General features: G+C 42.3%; 1 protein-coding gene across 6 annotated transcripts in view; it reads left to right on the top strand.

The window, feature by feature from the left end:
* Positions 1 to 19,461, top strand: part of TBC1D4 (TBC1 domain family member 4) — a 95,379-nt gene that overhangs the window by 28,508 nt on the left and 47,410 nt on the right. For 5 of the 6 annotated variants that reach the window (XM_083501070.1, XM_083501072.1, XM_083501071.1 and 2 more), the window contains exons 2-3: positions 12,412 to 13,011; positions 18,415 to 18,504. In XM_083501070.1, the coding sequence (XP_083357196.1) occupies positions 12,412 to 13,011; positions 18,415 to 18,504 (690 nt within the window). Of the gene's footprint in view, positions 1 to 10,665; positions 10,806 to 12,411; positions 13,012 to 18,414; positions 18,505 to 19,461 lie in introns of those variants that run through there. The other variant, XM_083501075.1, reaches the window with a different exon arrangement.

Raw genomic sequence — 19,461 nt, 5'->3', positions numbered from 1 at the left:
TTGAAGTGTGTTTTCAAGTAGTTTCTCTTGAAACTGCTTTGAAACACACTTCAGAATGAAGGCCAAGTTTAGTATTAGATTGTTAATGCAGGAATTACGGAGAAGACATTGTCGTTTTAAGGACTTCATGATGACAAAGTACTGTATATGACAATAGATGTGTCTTTTTATAGCTTGACGTTTTTCTGACTTACTAGATTTATCCTTTTGGTAAGTTTTTTTGGTGGCGTTAACAGCTTATTTTGCTTATGTTTAATATATTCCTTGTTAATGCTGTAACGATGTGTGAAAGAAAGAAATAACTGGTGTGTGTTTTTATATTCCTTGCTAAGGAAAGGAACATTTTGATCTTCCCCTTTCCCTTTCACTCAGTCGACTTCATTCGCCTCCGTGATGTAATCCATGTAAACTTAATTATACATTTGTGTGATCCCCGTTTGGCTGAAATCACTCTGTGATTAATTCAGCACTTTGTGTTGAAAACTCATGATATTATATCTACCACCAGTAGAAGCAATGGAACAAAACAAGACTGAAAAAAAGCTTTGCTTAAGGAAATAGTTCTATCAAGTGCTATTTTTCTAGAAAAAAGGGGCTGGAACAAACCCTTGTTCTCTTATAATGGTAATGGCGCCCACCTGAGAGGTGCCAAAACTGAGCCCCGGTCAGAAAAAAAGCCCCAGTTCTACCCTATCAGATTGCTATTGAATAAAATTGAAACTAGATGTCATTGGTTTTTTTGTACAGCCCTGGTTGAGAGCAAAATCTGGGTGATTGTTTAAGCATAGCAGCTAGTGTTGAAGTGGGATGTGTTATTCTGAAATGTTGTGCACAAGCAACGAAACTTATATCCTGGTTTCTGTTCTGACAAAGAAAATACTTGAGGAATCTTTGGCCTTCAGAGTTTAACGGTTAGTTTTCCGCTTGGTCATTCAAAAATGTCAGGATTCCGTTGCCTTTTGCCCTAGAAGTTGTTGTCTTTTACAGTTCTTTTCCCAGAAGTGATGTTGCTTTAAAAAAAAAGGGAAGTGATTGATGAAAGTTAAAAGGCTGTTGATGGGAAAACTAATTAACCTTATATAGTTCAGTTCTTGTTAGTAGGAGAAAATGTTAAGACTCTGAAGAGCAATAAATCAGATTAATTATCCTGCTGGATGCAGGCATTTGAGGCCAGGAACCAAATCATCTTGATGTGGGAATTGTATGAGTAAGTTGGTTGAAAGTTGGCTTCATAAGTTATGAAGCTGGGTGCTTTGTATATTTGCAAGATGGATTAAATGTGATGGCTGGGATCCAAACAGTTGCATTAGGTGTGCCCAAGAGCTTTGACATGCGCAGTAGGTTTTTGCATTGTTTTTTCACAGTAACCTGCAATCCCATTTTGCAAATGCCTTCAAAACTTGCCTTGGTTCTTAAAGCAGTTTGTTCAGTGGCAAAGAGGACCAAAATAAAAAAAATAATGGCCAAATTCAAGCCCTGAGCCCTATTAGGCACTCAGAATAGTTCTCTTGCTTTCAGACAGTATTAGGCAGCGGAGCAATAGGTGCCGCTGGTCATTTTAGTCAGTTCCATGTTCCGATTTAGGTTCTTTCCTCTTCAAGCCTCACAAAGCTTGAAAACATTAACTTGTCAAATGTGCAACACGTGTTACATGGATGCAAAAAGGAGGAGAAGGTTTCACTGTTCCATAAATGTGCAAACTTGGAAGATTCATGTCCGAGGATAATTGCCACGAGAAAATGAGCAGCAGAAAAACACACACCTCTGATTCACTGCTCACTAATGCTTGAATTAGACCTTTTGGGATGTACAGTGGTGCCTTGGTACTCAAACAACTTGGAACCCAAACACTGCAAACCTGGAAGTAAGTGTTCCAGTTTGCGAACTTTTTTCAGAAGCTGAACATGCTCCATTTTGAGTCTTACGCTTCTGTTTTGAGTGCCACACTTCCGTTTTGAGTGTTACACTGAGGTCTGTCTGTCTTTGCTACTTATTTTGTGTTGTTGTTGTTTTTGCGGCTCTTTTTGTTGTTGTTTTTGTGACTGTGTGGAACCCAGTTCAGCTACTGATTGATTGATAGATTGTGTGACTGCAGTCCATTATACCATATTTTTCACACCATAGGACACACCGGACAATAGGTCGCACTTTGTTTTAGAGGGGGGAGAACAAGGAAAAAAAATTCTCCCCCTCTCTGTCCAGCGCCCCTTCAGTGAAGCGGCAGGAGGCGCTGCACAGAGAGGGGGAGAACTTTCCCCCTCCTGTTTTCCAGCTCTAAAATAAGGTGCCGTTTAAGGTGCGTTCAGGCGGCTACCTTGGAAGCCTGAAGAGCGAGAGGGGTCGGTGTGCACTGACCCCTCTCGCTCTCCAGGCTTCAGGTTCCTTTCGACCTGCTCTTTGGGGCTGGCGGGGGGAAGCCCACCACCAGCCCCAAAGAGCAGGTCAGGGAGCAGCGCAAAGGCGCAGCGGAGAGGCTCCTGCCATAGCCGGGTGTCACCTCTCCAGCCAGGAGAGGGTCGCGGGGCTATGGCTTCTGTAGCCCCACGCGCGCTCTCCCGGCTGGGGAGGTGATGTGCGGCTATAGAGGCTCCTGCCATAGCCGCACGTCACCTCTCCAGCCGGGAGAGGGTCACGGGGGGCTGCTTTAGCCCCGCCTGCGCGCTCTCCCGGCTGGAGAAGTGACACGGGGCTGTAGAGGCTCCTGCCATAGCCGCACGTCACCTCTCCAGCCGGGAGAGGGTCGCGGGGCTATGGCGTCTTCGATCCATAGGACGCACACACATTTCCCCTTCATTTTTGAAGGGGAAAAAGTGCGTCCTATAGAGCAAAAAATACGGTATATTGCTTTCATTTTATGGATTAATTGTCTTGTCAGATAATAATATTCATATTAAATTGCTGTTTTAGGGGTTGTTTTTAAAAGTCTGGATCAGATTAATCCATTTTGCATTACTTTATATGGGAAAGTGTGCCTTGGTTTTCAAACGCTTTGATTTTGGAACGGACTTCCGGAACGGATTACGTTTGAGAACCAAGGTACCACTATATAGCTGCAGCAGAAAACAGCAGCTTTATGTCTCTTTTGTTCTGTCTTACTCTAATAATAAAAGGGACGCGGGTGGCGCTGTGGGTTAAACACAGAACCTAGGAGTTGCCGATCAGAAGGTCGGTGGTTCGAATCCCCGCGACGGGGTGAGCTCCCGTTGCTCGGTCCCCGCTCCTGCCAACCTAGCAGTGCAAAAGCACGTCAAAGTGCAAGTAGATAAATAGGTACCGCTCCGGCGAGAAGGCAAACGGCGTTTCCGTGCACTGCTCTGGTTTGCCAGAAGTGGCTTAGTCATGCTGGCCACATGACCCAGAAGCTGTACGCTGGCTCCCTCGGCCAATAAAGCAAGATGAGCGCTGCAACCCCAGAGTTGGTCACAACTGGACCTAATGGTCAGGGGTCCCTTTACCTTTACTCTAATAATATGTCTTGAAGAGTTTCCTGTTCTTATAAGTAGAATCATAGAGTTTGAAGAGACCACAAGGGCCATCGAGTCCAACCCCCTGCCAAGCAGGAAACACCATCAGAGCACTGACACCTTGCAGCATGGAGATGTCTCTCTCTCTCTCTCTCTCTCTCTCTCTCTCTCTCACACACACACACACACACACACACACAGAGAGAGAGAGAGAGAGAGAGAGCGAGAGCTGCTGTTTTGCTGTAGTGTTTGGTTCTGACTTAAATTGCAGCATGCAGCTGTGATAATGATTTCTTCATAATACCTTCTGTAAGTGCTACACGGACTGTTGGTAAAATGCATTTTTTCACTTGCAGAATTATCTTTTTTATTTTCTTAAGGACCCTCCTGTTTCTTTGGGAGCACTCAGTTCACTAAAGTTCTTAGTGAGGTTTTGGATCAGGCCCAATCCTGCAAATGGAAGAGAGCACCCATCTCTGATCCAGGTAGTGCAGAGAGCAAGTACTTGGCCTAGTTTTCCCCATGATAATAAACCCATGCCCAGTGTGTACCACTTCTGACTTCAAAGCCAGCTTGGAGTCCCTTTAATAATTTAATAATAATAATAAATTAATATTTTTTTAAATTTGTACCTCGCCCATCTGACTGGGTTGCCCCAGCCACTCCCAATTTCTCAATCTTAAAATCAGTTCTAAGCATTACTACAGGAAATCTGCCTTAAAAAATTAAAAACCTGATGCAAACTCGTGCCTTTCAGCGTGAATTTCTCCTGACAAACACATTATTTGTTGTTTTTCTTAATAGAGTCATTTTTAGAATGCCGTTTTCCTAATATAATGCATTTTCTTGTGATTTTTCACATTTCACCAATATATGCAATCTTATGTACACTCATACAAGGGTACCCGACATGGTGGCTGTCGTGGACTACAACTCCTATCACCCCCAGCCAGCTTGACCACGGATTGGGGATGATGGGATTTGTAGTCCCATACATCTGGAGGGCACCATGCTGGATACCACTGCCCAAGTATATGCCTTTTCGTACATATTACGCGACTGGAGAACTGCATTGCAAAATTCAGAGAAGTGGATATTTATAAAGATGTGACTGTGCTTCAGTTCACAAAATTTTTTTTGGAAAGTGCAAATCTTCTAGGTTTGTCTTTAAATGTGAACTTACTATCCTCAGTCCCTACATGCTAGTTTCTCTGCAAAACCTTTTCTACTTTTCCTGAAAATGCATCTCTGTAGAACTGAATGGGCCTAAGTTACAGATAGGTAGCCGTGTTGGTCTGCCATAGTCAAAATAAAAAAGTTCCTTCCAGTAGCACCTTAAAGACCAACTAAGTTAGTTCTTGGTTTGAGCTTTCGTGTGCATGCACACTTCTTCAGATACACTGAAACAGAAGTTGCCAGATCCTTCTATAAGGATTTCAGAAATAGACTGGAAAGAGAAGCTGCTGAATTGCAACTCATTACCAAACTTAAAACCATGGAGAGACCTGGTCTGAACAAAGACATTGGATTCTTATCTCATTATACATGACTAAGCCATTTCTCAGCTTCTCACCCCTTGCCTTTTCCTGTAAGACCTATTACAGTCGTTAAGAGTCGTCAACAGGCTCATCTCAGCTATCTGCCAATCTCCCATTCCCACCACCCTTCTGAGTAATACCCCTCCCCACCTTCTCACTATATAGAAGGATCTGGCAACTTCTGTTTCAGTGTATCTGAAGAAGTGTGCATGCACACGAAAGCTCATACCAAGAACTAACTTAGTTGGTCTTTAAGGTGCTACTGGAAGGAACTTTTTTATTTTGAATGGGCCTAAGTTATGCTCTGGCGGGGCTTAAATGTATGAGATCTCTGATCAGTCTTCAGCTGGGAAGTGATTGTTCCATATAGTTAGTAAACCTTCTTCAATTGGTCAGTGGCCGTATCTCACAATTGAATTGCTTGAGGCAGCAGTTGGTGGAAAAATTTGGGGTTCACTGAAGGACACCACGAGCTGCCAGGGGGTTTATGCAGGAAAAACCTTTTGGAGGCAGGAACCTCTTGGAACTGGAAACAGCCTGTATTCCTGTAGTATCCATTAATTGAAGCTCCACTGCACATACCTGTATTTTTTTTAAATCTGGAGACAAGCCAGAACAGCCAGTCTTTCAAGGCCACAGATAAAATCACCTTGATTAAAATGTGTGCAAGACAAGTTCTTGCAGACCTAACTCTGTAGACGGCTATGCCCACATTCCTACTTTGGGTTATGCAGAGGGCAGCGTTTTAAAGTACGTCAGACACAAATTGCTAGGTAAACAGAAATGCTTTGCCCAACGGTTCAAGAGTAGCTTTCATATTGCTAGGACTGGGTTCGGAAATAAAGCTGAAATAAACAGGAAACTGTACCAGGGACTGCGCTCGCCTGGAGGGCTTGTCTGTGTCTTAACTCTGGCCTGCTTGTTTATTGAACTTAAGATGAAGAAATCTACCTTTACCTCTTTTAGGCTCAGAATTAAAATGCACCAGTTGTGTTTTGTGGAGTCCTCTTTAAAAATGAGTGAACAGGATGACAATATCAGGGGTTGGTGTGAAAGCAAAAGAAGTTATATGCCCATAAAGGAAGCAAATGTGTTGGACATCTTGGTTTCGTGAGGGTTATGCTTCGTCACTCAGTTATATTTTGGGCATGAAGTTCTTCTGCCTTTACTTCTTACGTCTTGTCTTCAATAATTGCTGCCAACACAAGTATAATTTTAATGGATTTCTAGCAGGTGTTCAGGGTTGTGTGTTGTAATATAGCAGCCTCTTCAAAAGATCATTACGAGGGAGGAAGTCTGTGTTGATGTGGTAGTGGAACATTAAGTTTTCAAATATAGATGCAGAGCTCAGAAAATGAGAAGTAATATTGATTGCAAAAGCTAAGGCTGGCCTACTTTCCTCCTAAACAGAAGCAGAAATGTTTTCAGCATAGACATTCTGGAATGTGGTTTTGTGGAGAATAACGGCTGATAGAGAATCTGTGCTAGAGATGTGTAGTTCATTTGTTAATGATGAAGGATAAACTTGCTATTTATCAGGATGAGGCTACATGGGGACGGGACCTTTGCACATGGTGCCACAAACATTCACACTTCAAGAAAGATCTGGAGGTTGGGGGTGATATCCTTATGTAATTGTATATACTTGTGCTGTTGTTGTTTTTTAAATAAATATTTTATTAAGGATTTTCTTGTTTTACAGAAGTGTAGTGCCTCGTATTTTTTTTTTTCATGTAACATTTTTACAAATCCGTTTCATTTGTTGAGGCATTAGGGGGAGAAGAAAAAAGAAAGGGGGGGTGGAAAGAGGGAAGATGGATAGGGTGGCGGTGTTTCTATTATGTTTATGTAGAGTTTGGTGTCAGCGTTGCTTGTGTTGTTCACTTGTCTTCCTTTGGTGGTGAGAAAGGTTGGGGTTGGCCTAGGGTGTGATTGTTTGCTTGTGATTGGCTGTGGTGATCTTGGTGTATGTGATAAAGGGAAGCCATACTGGGGTGAAGGCGTCTTCTTCTGTTTCCAACTATTCTGGACAACAGCCATACAAGAAATATGTAAAATAACTAAGCAAGTAATAGACATCACCCCAGAATTGGCCCTACTAAACATCTCCCAAGACAACAATGCCCATTTACACCACAAAGAACTCATAACCCACCTGCTCTCTGCAGCCAGAAACACCATAACCAGACACTGGAGAGACCTGTCAGGAGTAAGCATGGACCAATGGTACCAAATAGTATGGGAAACAGCCCTACTAGAAAAATTAACTAATATACTTGTACTGTTATGAGTTTGTGGGTGTTTCTGTGTTTCACATGATTCCAGATATTTATTGAAGCTTAACTGAGTAAATACAGGCATGGCAATTCCTATCTCTGACCTAGATTCCTGCTGTGGAGATATTTCACTTCCCAGTATATGTTGCTCACCTGTTCTGACATATCTTGAAAAGAGCCTGCTTGCCTGGAGGTGCCGTCTGAGGCACCTGGGAGAGGTGCATGCAAGCTAATATTATTCTTATTATCCACAATATATCCACCCCACTAAAACCACACTGCACCCCATAAAACTACCTCTGGAGCAATTCCCTGCACATGGTTATTAAGCATGTCAGGAGGAAGGCTAGGCTAAATCCCTTTTCCCTGACACTGAATTAGTATGCACAGGAATTTTATTTTTTAAAAAAGTACAGTGGTACCTCGCGTTAGGGGAAGAAATGGAGGCAGTGAGAGATTTTACTTTCTTGGGCTCCATGATCACTGCAGATGGTGACAGCAGTCACGAAATTAAAAGACGCCTGCTCCTTGGGAGAAGGGCGATGGCAAACCTAGACAGCATATTAAAAAGCAGAGACATCACCTTGCCAACAAAGGTCTGTATAGTTAAAGCCATGGTTTTCCCAGTAGTGATGTATGGAAGTGAGAGCTGGGCCTTAAAGAAGGCTGATCACCGAAGAATTGATGCTTTTGAATTCTGGTGCTGGAGGAGACTCTTGAGAGTCCCATGGACTGCAAGAAGATCAAACGTATCCATTCTTCAGGAAATCAGCCCTGAGTGCTCACTGGAAGGACAGATCCTGAAGCTGAGACTCCAATACTCTGGCCACCTCATGAGAAGAAAAGACTCCCTGGAAAAGACCCTGATGTTGGGAAAGATGGAGGGCACAAGAAGAAGGGGACGACAGAGGACGAGATGGTTGGACGGTGTTCTTGAAGCTACTAAAATGAATTCGACCTGACTGCGGGAGGCCATGGAAGACAGGAGTGCCTGGCGTGCTCTGGTCCATGGGGTCACGAAGAGTCGGACACGACTAAACGACTAAACAACAACACCTCGCGTTAAGTACTTAATTCGTTCCAGAGGTCCGTTCTTAACCTGAAATTGTTCTTAACCTGAAGCACCACTTTAGCTAATGGGGCCTCCTGCTGCCACCGCGCCGCCAGAGCACGATTTCTGTTCTTAACCTGAAGCACTATTTCTGGGTTAGCAGAGTCTGTAACCTGAAGTGTATGTAACCCGAAGCATATGTAACCCGAGGTATCACTGTACTCAGCCGCTGTCAGATGTGGTCCATCCTGGAGTGGTTTAGTACTTCATCGAGAGTTGGGGCTTTATGTTGCCGAAGTAAACTTGAATATACTTGCCACAGGTGCAATAAATAAATAAAAAGCTAGGATTTGATTTGGTGCAAGAAATACCGTACATGCGAGGATGGTTATTATGGCAGTATCTGACAGCAAGATTTAGTTGGTTGCAATGATCTCATTCCTTCAGGTTGGCATAGTATTGTGCATCAACATTGCAGTTGGAGTTACAACGATGCCATATTGATAGTCATTTCCATCTGGATTCCATCCTTTGATGGGAAGAATGAAGGGTGGAAATCCATCAAAGCTGCAACAAGTCCCAGACTGACTATAAGAGTTATATTATCTGCTTCACTTGTAATGTTGGCAGACCAGTTAGAATAAAACTGCACGAGAGTTTTGTAATATTTCCACCTTCTCCTTCCTTTTAATGTTTGATTATATTTCTCTCCTTTTTTCTTCCATATTTATGTATATCATTCCTTTCATATATTTTTTGGATGAGCACTTTAGGTCCTCTTTCACTGCTCTTTTTTATTTGGTTTTAAGGGGTATTTTGTTGTTGTTGTTTCTGGTTCTGTTATGTAAATTGCTTCGAAACACGGTGTGAAAAGGGATTGACCAGAATAAAGTTGTTGAGTGTTTTGTACACAGATCAGGACAAACCCCAGTGCTCATGTAATGGGGCAGGAAGGTTCAACACAAGATGCTGTAAGCAAGACAATAGTGATTTACTCTAGCTAAAGCTGATGAGAGGTTAAGAAGACCCAATGGAGAATAATTGTTTGCCGCCACCCCAACCCCTATAAATAGGAATGGATGTGACTGGAAATTTGGCATAAATTGATGGAACTTGCACTCTCTGCACTGAACATACAAGGTCAAGAATGTATGTGCTCTGGGTCATGAGTGTATGTTCAGAACGCTTCCGCCATGTTTGAGTGTTGCTTCTCTGTTCACAATCTGCAGTTGGTCTGCATGTGTCTGTTGTAATTCCTGCATCTTGGTTCGCCTTCCTCCAGCAACTGCCCCTCTCTTTTGAGATCAGCTTGGCCAAGGAGACGGCTGGGAAGCCAGTGGAAAGATTCCCCTCATGTCTACATCATCCAAGTGAGTCAGGTTTGCCCTAGCAAAAGGAAGAGCCTTTATCTATGGATCTTTCTTACTCTTTCTTCCCCGGTCTCCTAAGCAAAGCTGATGTCGTACCAAAAATCCATTTGGTCCAAACCTGATGCATCAATACTATTGGTTTTTTGCTTCTCTCTCTCTCTCCAGCCTGCTATCTCCTACAGGTTGTGCTCTCAATAAATAGAGGCTACTAAAGAAGCTCTGTGCCCCAATAGCTTTGAATTCAAAATCTTATAAATTGCACCTGTCTCTTCATAGAGCAAAGTAATACATCCCTTGGCAACTGCAGTCTTGAGCAATCAATAAAGCTGCTCCTTTAGATACAAAGCTTGTTTATGCTTGCTCACAGAAATAAGAATATGTTTTATCTACTTTATGTGCATCTTTATGATCAATATAATAACACTTAAAGAGTAGATGGCAGACTTTCCACTTTGATCTTGGAAGCAGAGTCATGGTTGGATAATGCTTTTAAGCTGAAGTTTGAGTTAATGTTTATAAAATCATGTAATCTGAAGTGAGGGCTCTTTGCATCAGTTAGCACCATTCTCCAGTGTTTACTTGAGTGTAAACAAAAATAAAGTAATAACACTTGGGTTTATGTATTTCAGAGATGCTCACATGTGAACAATTCAAGGGGAATTTTAAACATCTGTGTGCATGGTACAATATATTACGCATAGTTTACAATCCATCCATGTTTATACCTGCAAAATACTTAAACTTTAGTCTGCTTATGTGAATCAGACTCCTTTAGTTTAGTTTTAATTATATAGTTTTAAGAATGCAACTAAAAGGGCCTGTAGAGGGTTAAATGCTTGACAGCATATGTGCTTCCTGTGTTTTAAATATCAGGAAACACTCTGCTTTTGAATCTGTAATGACTGTTCCTTGAAAAACCATGCAACTGTTGCTGTGAACAGAGTGTCTAAGGAAATGCCGTGAAATAGCTGCCAATTCTGTAGCAAAAGAGACTTTTTTCCTTGCAGAGGAAGAAAGTCTTTCTAAATACAGTCCTCTTTCTGTTTCTGGAGTTCTGCAGAACTTTGAGAATGCCTTCACTGTTCTGCTAAAATGCTAATAACAAGGTACTACTTTGTTACATATGGAATAGGAGAGGCTTCTAGCTTACTAAATCTTAAAGCACTTACCTAAAAAATTCATAAAGAAAATATTCATGCAGCTAGTGTGTTATGTGTATAGCATTTCATTTTTCGGGGGAAATTTACTAACAGAATAGCTTCAGCTTTTTATATGTGAGATGTGTGGCAGAACTAATAATATTCACAGGCTTCTTGACTTGAAGTATTGTATTACTATGTATTTCCCATTTTCTGTATCCAAAATGGATATGGTGGTTAACATAAGCTTGCATCCAGTGGTGGTTTTGTGCTGCTGTAAAGCATATCCCATCAATGAAGATTGGCTACCCTACCTAGTTCATTCCCACCACCAACTACCATGGTCGCTTGAATTCTCCAAAAATTGTATGTATTCAAACTCCAAATGGAGAATTTTTATACTACGGGAGCATGCCATATTTTCCTTTGATAGGTCAATGCTCAAAGTAAATAAATGAACTATTGGGTTGTATTTTTTTTAAAACCTGTGAGATCAAGCTGATGTTGAAGTTCAAGTAGAAAGTCACCTTTATAATGAGCAAATTTCTTATCCATACTCAAGTCTTTGAAATTTGAAATTGTTGCACAAGTTTTACTTTGCTTTTTATGCTTAATAGTCATGATGGAGAATGTGGTTTCTGAGGATTCTAGGGCTTGAACACTTGTGATTAGAAGTGTTGGTAGAATTGCTTAAATTGTTCTTTTCCAACCAGTTAGCCATTTTTCTGCCTGTTGTAGCAATTGTAATGTGCTCTGCTAGGTGCTGTATGGTTTTTAATTATATTTTATTACTTCTTTCATTTCTTTTACTGTAGTTTATTGTATTTCAGTTTGCATTCCATCGAATTCAAATTGCAAATCAATAAAATGTAATATAAGAAATAAAAGAAGCAGTCAAATACAATTGTAATCAATGTAAACATGCTGCAGACTACCAGAGTGAAGTTTGTGGAGTTCTAGTGGTCCATGAACCACAGTTAGGAAATTTGTGCTCTTAACCCTCTTCTCTAAGCTTGCAGTACTGGCAAATACTTCTCTAGTAGATGTCATTGTCCCCGGATTTTTCAGTGTGTCCTGTTCATGAATGCACGGAGCAACTGATAACTATAGAGGCATATCTGAATTCCATTTAAAATCCATGCAAAAACAAGGAGAGCATACAGTCCCTAAACCTCTTGCTCTCCAGTCCAGAAAAGGAGGTCAGGTCATTTTGTAGAAATATTGTTTGAATCTTCCATAAGATTTTACTTCTGTCTAAGGACTGAGTTATCCCTTTTTCTGGACGCCCATACAAGGCAAGTGTAAGGTAAGGTTACCAGACGTCCCTGTTTCCCAGGGACAGCCCCCAGATTTACAAATCAGTCCCCTGACAAAATCCATCTATTTAGTAGGAAGTTGGAAAGTGTCCCTGGATTCATTGAAAAAAATCTGGTAACCTTAGTGTAAGGCAAACCTCCACTCCAGAGACTGCACCCTTCTCCTAAAGGAAGCACCTCCCTTTTTGTTAAAAAGTTCTCCGTTTTCTTTCAGTTTTCATTTTGTTAATGATGATTCTCTTTCTCCTTTTCTAAAGGTTCCAGATGTCATCAGCAGCATAAGACAGGTTTGCAAAGCAGCCCTGAAAGAGGACGCCAAGCCTAACAAAGACAGCGAAGATGCCTTCTACAACTCTCAAAAATTTGAGGTTCTGTACTGTGGCAAAGTAATGGTGGCACACAAAAAGGCGCCTTCCAGCCTGATTGACGACTGCATCGAGAAGTTCAACCTGCACGAGCGTCAGCGCCTGAAACTCTTGAGCGAGCAGAGGAATGCGGAATCGATCACGGATCTTATGGAGTGCGATGGAGAACTTCCCTCTTCTCCCTTGGACAGTCCGTTCGAGGAGGTGGACGGCCTAAACGGTGGTAGCCCCGGGATGTTCATAGTTGGAAGCCAGCCCAACCTGGCCAGCTTGGCCAGCTCCCGCGTCTCTTTCCCCGAGCGCATTTTGGAGGATTCAGGGTTCGATGAGCAGCAGGAGTTCCGATCCCGGTGCAGCAGCGTTACAGGTGTCATGATGCAAAGGAAGGTTCATGACAATAGTTTGAAAACACAGTCCCGGAGACGTCACGCAAGTGCCCCAAGCCACGTCCAGCCTTCTGACTCCGAAAAGAACAGGACAATGCTTTTTCAGGTAGGTTCTGTGTGTAATCCAGAATATTCGCAGCCAGGAGGGTGGAGTGAACGGGAATGGGTTGAGGGAGACAAATTCACATACTACTGTATCTTTACTTAATATCTTTAAGCTGGAGTCCTTTTGTACAAACATGCTTGGAATCTGATCACTAACAAACAACAACAACAACAATTTATTATTTATACCCCGCCCATCTGGCGGGGTTTCCCCAGCCACTCTGGGCGGCTTCCAACAGAACACTAAAACACAATAACCTATTAAACCTTAAAAGCTTCCCTAAACAGGGCTGCCTTCAGATGTATTCTAAAAGTCTGGTACTTATTTTTCTCTTTGACATCTGGTGGGAGGGCGTTCCACAGGGCGGGTGCCACTACCGAGAAGGCCCTCTGCCTGGTTCCCTGTAACTTGGCTTCTCGCAGCGAGGGAACCGCCAGAAGGCCCTCGGTGCTGGACCTCAGTGTCTGGGCAGAACGATGGAGGTGGAGACGCTCCTTCAGGTATACTGGGCCAAGGCCATTTAGGGCTTTAAAGGTCAGCACCAACACTTTGAATTGTGCTCGGAAACATACTGGGACCCAGTGTAGGTCTTACAAGACTGGTGTTATATGGTCTCAGCAGCCGCTTCCAGTCACCAGTCTAGCTGCTGCATTCTGGATTAGTTGTAGTTTCCGGGTCACCTTCAAACGTAGCCCCACATAGAGCGCATTGCAGTAGTCCAAGCGAGAGATAACTAGAGCATGTACCACTCTGGCAAGACAGTCCGCAGGCAGGTAGGGTCTCAGTCTGCATACCTGATGGAGTTGGTAAACAGCTGCCCTGGACACAGAATTGACCTGCGCCTCCATAGACAGGTGTGAGTCCAGAATGACTCCCAGTCTGCGCACCTGGTCCTTCAGGGGCACAGTTACCCCCGCCCGCATCCTGTCCCCCAAAATCAGTACTTCTGTGTTGTCAGGATTCAACCTCAATCTGTTAGCCGCCATCCATCCTCCAACCGCCTCCAGGCACTCACACAGGACCTTCAACGCCTTCACTGGTTCTGATTTGAAAGAGAGGTAGAGCTGGGTATCATCTGCATATTGATGGACACCCAGCCCAAACCCCCTAATGATCTCTCCCAGCGGCTGCATGTAGATGTTGAAAAGCATGGGGGAGAGGACTGAACAACACAAGTTAGCAGGGGAAGATCCTTACACAGATCCCTTATTAGTCCAAACAGACTCCCAGTCAATGCATCAGAGTTGGAGAGGTACAGTGGTGCCCCGCAAGACGAATGCCTCGCAAGACGGAAAACCCGCTAGACAAAAGGGTTTTCCGTTTTTGAGCTGCTTCGCAAGACGAATTTCCCTATGGGCTTGCTTTGCAAGACGAAAACGTCTTGCGAGTGTTCCGATTTTTTTCCGCTTCCCCCCCTTTTCTAAGCCGCTAAGCCGCTAATAGCCTTTTAGCCGCTAAGCCGCTAAGCCTTTAATAGCCGCTAAGCCTTTAATAGCCGCTAAACCGCTAATAGCGCTAAGCCGCTAATAGGGTTGCTTCGCAAGACGAAAAAACTGCTAGACGAAGAGACTCGCAGAACGGATTAATTTCGTCTTGCGAGGCACCACTGTACTGTTGGTCGCAGAGCACCAGCGATAGCTGCTCTATACTTCTTGCAAGCTGCAGCATGAACTTGCTCTCAGACAATAAGCTCTCTTATCAAAATTGTGTTTGCACCTAAAGCTTCATCAGTAAAACAAAATGAATCTTAACATCAGTGTTTAGTGGCACAACCATGGTTTTCAGTCATAAGGTGAACAGAATAAGAGGCTGAAATTGTGCAATACTGTAGGTTGAAAGACAAGGTTCCCGACTTCTGATTAGTGGTCAGTGTTCTTAAGCATTTAAATTTCTAAATTCTTAAAAGTGTTGCCTCTTTGGGCCTGAAACTGACTACGAGAATTTGTCTGTCAAGTGACTTACAGTTGAACTAAACCAGTAGTTGGACACTCAAACCATGGTTTGGCTACTAAAACAATAAAATATAAGCTATGTTAAGAGTTCTTCTGCTTTCATTTCATGTTATTTGTTTCCCTGTGCACTTGTCTCCATTCTGCAGCAGAACAGTGAATATTACAATGGTTTCTCAAGTCAGACATCATGCCAAACTACGGTTTGCTAACCTACTTCAGAACGTATTTTTCTCAGTCGATTTGCTGGCCAGTAATCAACCATAGTTTATAGCTTGGACATTGCACCAAGCCATAGTTGTTTATATATATATATATATATATATATATATATATATATATATATATATATATATATATATATATATAAAATTCCCAAAGCAAATCCTGAACAAGCAAATAACTATTTCTTGATGTCCTATCTGCCTTAGAATTTATACCGAAAATAACCCGAAAAAGCAGGAGGCAAGATATGGCTGCCATCCCAGTTCTAAGCATTGCTACACTGCATTGGGGAGAGTTCAGTCACCCAATGGCTTCCCCAAGTGCTCATTGTTGAACGCAGAGTTAGCTATGCATAGATTTAATTTCCTAATAATACAACATTATCTTTTACAATTAGTGGGGATCTGTGGTGATGCCACACCTCCGTATACCTTTCCTGAAGAGGCCTTAAAGGCTGTGCCATCACTCCTAAGTTTAGCAGGCAGGGTAAAACTATTCTTTTTCCACAGGACTATTAAATTTTCTGCTAACCAGGTAGATTACCCTTTAGGTTTTGATGCAGTTGTTGCCAGTATCTGATGCAGGAACTTTGCAGAAGCTAAACAGGTCTGGATCTGTTTAGGGCATACATGGGAGATTATCAGGGAACTCGAATGACACATGATGGAACTTAAGGAGGTACCTATAAAACAAACACAGGTTTGTTTACAGTATAGCCCTGTTCATATTTACTCAGAAACAAATTTCCAATGTGACTTCCTCCCCAGTTTATGTTTCGGGCTGTAGCCTTTAATTGTTCTTTTAATGAAACAATATTTTTACATATATCTATATCTGCACGTGTACAAACACAGAGATATTAAACAGCCCTGGCAACTATTTTTGGCAGGCAGATCTGTTAAGAGGATTTAAAATTAAAAATTACACTTAACGTTGCAGACTGTAGTCCACAAAAACTCGTGCCATCAGTTCACAATCTTCAGTTGCTGCAAGGCTCCTTGTTTTTATTACGAAACAGTGCAGTGCCTTACAGAAGTGAGCCCGGTTGAGTTAAATGGAACTTTTCCCTAACAAGTGTGTATAGGACTATGGCCAACTTGAATGCTATTCCAGAATTTGCAGGCATAATAATAATAATAATAATAATAATAATAATAATAATATTTATACCCCGCCCATCTGGCTGGGCTTCCCCAGCCACTCTGGGCTGCTTCCAAAATATTAAAATAATGTAATACATCAAACATTAAAAGCTTCCCTAAAAAGGGCTGCCTTCAGATGTCATCTAAAAGTCTGGTAGTTGTTGTTCTCTTTGACATCTGGTGGGAGGGCGTTCCACAGGGAGGGCACCACTACCGAGAAGGCCCTCTGCCTGGTTAAAGGCAATAGTTTATATCAAGGGTTGGCAAAGTTTTTGTGGCTTGGGCCAGTTCACGGTCCCGCAGTGAGCCAGAGTGTGTGTGTGTGTGCGCACACATACATGCACAAATGCTATTTCTGGCGCTCCTTCCAGCGCAGAGGAGGCGTACGCAGCTTTCCATTGGCTACAGGAGATTCCTGCAGCCAATGGGAAGCCAGCCAGCGTCGCAGAAGGCGGCCCCTGCTCTGTTCCACGCCAGTTTAACACAGGAGCCGACCAAGCAGGCAGCAGGGGTCCATGGGCTGGTTAAACGAACCCCATGGGCTGCATGTGGCCCATGGGCCTTAGGAAGCCGACCCCTGTTTTACATGCTTACTATGAATACCCCATTGATTCTCACTCGTTAGATTGTCGGGAACTTGGGCTTATATACCTGAAACTCAATTTTACTACAGCTAACGAGGAGACCCAGGACAGAGTTGGGCATTCGCATGCATGAGAGAGAGCGAGAGAGCGGAGACTGTAGTCATCCACGCTGATCCATGCTGCTCAAAGCCATTTCAGCCCTTCCTTTACTGCTTCTGTTGCTCCCCTAGATATTTTTTCATCTTTCCTTACAAATTACTTGCTCCTTCATTTTACTCTCAGGCCTCACCCTTTTGTTACCTTATTACTAAGGATTCGTCTACAGTGGTCACTTAAAACGTTAAAAATGCGTTATAAACCTGTGACATCAGAGGGCGCTATAGAGGAGTGATCCACTGCCAATGGAAAATTGCACTGAGAGTTATATTACTTTTTTAAAGCATTTTTACAGGTCAGTGTAGATCTAGCCTAGGTCTGGGGCTAGCATTGCTAAAGGCTGCTGGAAATCAGAGAGTTGTCTGTAACATATGCTGTATACTTTCTCCTGGCCCAGTATGCAGGTTATAAATGGTAAAAAAAAGGAATAATATGTTCAGCAAATGGAGCGAGAGGAGAAAACTTCACAAAATGAAATATAAATTTTGATAGGAATATGTGATGGTTGGTAGGTTTTAACCTGTGATGCCGGGATTGTAGTTTGGAGTACTGAGGAAGCAGTGGCTCTGAATAATGGAGCAGTGTCTCTAAATTACGTTTTTGTTTGGTTGAGCACCACCTTAAAAGCATACCAAAGCTAATTATATACTGAAAAAGATACTGTACATGTTCAGCTGATAACACAGCCAGCAATTTGATGTACAGTACTGCTGATAAAATTCCTTGTCCTGTTCACACTTACTTTCTGCTTTTGGTATTTGTTAAATCTGTAAACTTGTGAGATTAGCTTCTGGATGACTGGTTAAGATGATCTTCAAGATCCCTTAAATTGAAAATATTTGCAGGCAAGGTTATTACTGCAGCATTTAGAGCAAATTCATCAGTGTCTATTCTTAAACTGCATGCTGATGCTCTTCCTGGTTCCTCTTGACTATTTTTCTGTACCTCGTAATTCCCATTATTCATCTTCTGTCACCTAGTTTTATTCTGAATATTTCCAGTTGCCTTGACTTTTTGGAACATTTGAGAGGCTTGTTGTTACTGAGACTTCAAGCCTGTGGGAGCTTGCATGACTGACTACTCATCCCATAGATAAAGTGGAATCCTGAATAAAACAAAAGTAAATATATTATATGCCTGTTCCTCTTTCTCTATTCCGATTGTTTTCAGGTGGCTTAGCAGAACTGTCACCCTGTCCTTAATCATTGCTGTTGGCATAACACCAGTTTTTGATACGCTTCTCTTTGATAAACAGGCGCGAGTAAAAATTTCTGGCGTCTCAAGGATACCTCTTTGTCCATGATGTTCTGATTGCCTTAACATGTTGTTGTTTTCTCTCTTTTCAAGGTTGGTCGATTTGAAATTAACCTCATCAGTCCAGATACTAAATCGGTTGTATTTGAGAAGAACTTTAAAGATATCTCCTCGTGTTCTCAGGTGAGTATCCAAGCTAGGTTAATAGTGTTTGGATAAAACAAGCTGGGCATCTTCAGAATAAAAACAGGTTTGGAAAATTAAGTGTAAGCAGAAGGACTGAGGTGGGAGGAACTATTTGTTAACATCTGCTTAGCTGTTCCTGCTTTTTACTGTAGAATTAAGGGAATGCCAGAGAATTATCCTGCAGTATCAACAACAGAGACATCTGTTAAGTTTCATGGTGTTTGCTGCTGATTTCTCATTTCCAATCCTCCTTGTGGTAATAATTTTTTCTTAGAACATTTAGAACAACAATTTGAAATTAAAAATAAAATAAAATTGAATGATCAGTGGGTACTTTTGACATGACGCTTTGCCTACTTATTGAAAGAGAAGTTTCAGTTCATTCTCTTTATTAAGGTAATTGCGGGTGAAAATCTTAACTGTTCTTCACATCTAAAATTAAAAGTATCAAAGAGACAAATGATGAAATAGCGCGCTGGGGTATTTCTTGATCATTCCCCTCCCCCCCCCCCATGGGGTCTCGTCGTGACAGCTAATGCTGTTACATGTGCAAAACAGATGGACCTGACCAGTGAATGTGCTTTGTGATAGAGATAGTGAGATACACGCTTTGTGAATGGAAGGCAGTTTCTGCTTGCAATTCTCATTTGCTCGATTGCAGCCACTATTTTCCAACAAGACTTGCAGGCAAATACCTTCATCACGACATCATCTTTCGAGGTGGTTGCTGCGTTCTTAGTTTTCTCATCACCAGTTTTAGAGTTCTCAAGCATGCATTCTCTTGGACTAAAATAGCAACGTCACTTCCAACCAGCTGTTTTCTAGTGACCGACACTTTTGCAGGAAGGTTGCATGCATTGAACTTGTACAAGCAGATCACAAATATCAAACCATATCAGTATGGCGTTGCGTGTCAGAAGCAGCTGTGAGAGTTTCCCTGTACTGAGAACAATA

The sequence above is a fragment of the Podarcis liolepis genome, assembly GCF_965112155.1.
Source record: "Podarcis liolepis genome assembly, chromosome: 4".
Classification (NCBI taxonomy): domain Eukaryota; kingdom Metazoa; phylum Chordata; class Lepidosauria; order Squamata; family Lacertidae; genus Podarcis; species Podarcis liolepis.
The sequence above is the reverse complement of the archived record's forward strand: the minus strand, read 5'-3'. Positions and strand labels throughout refer to the sequence as shown.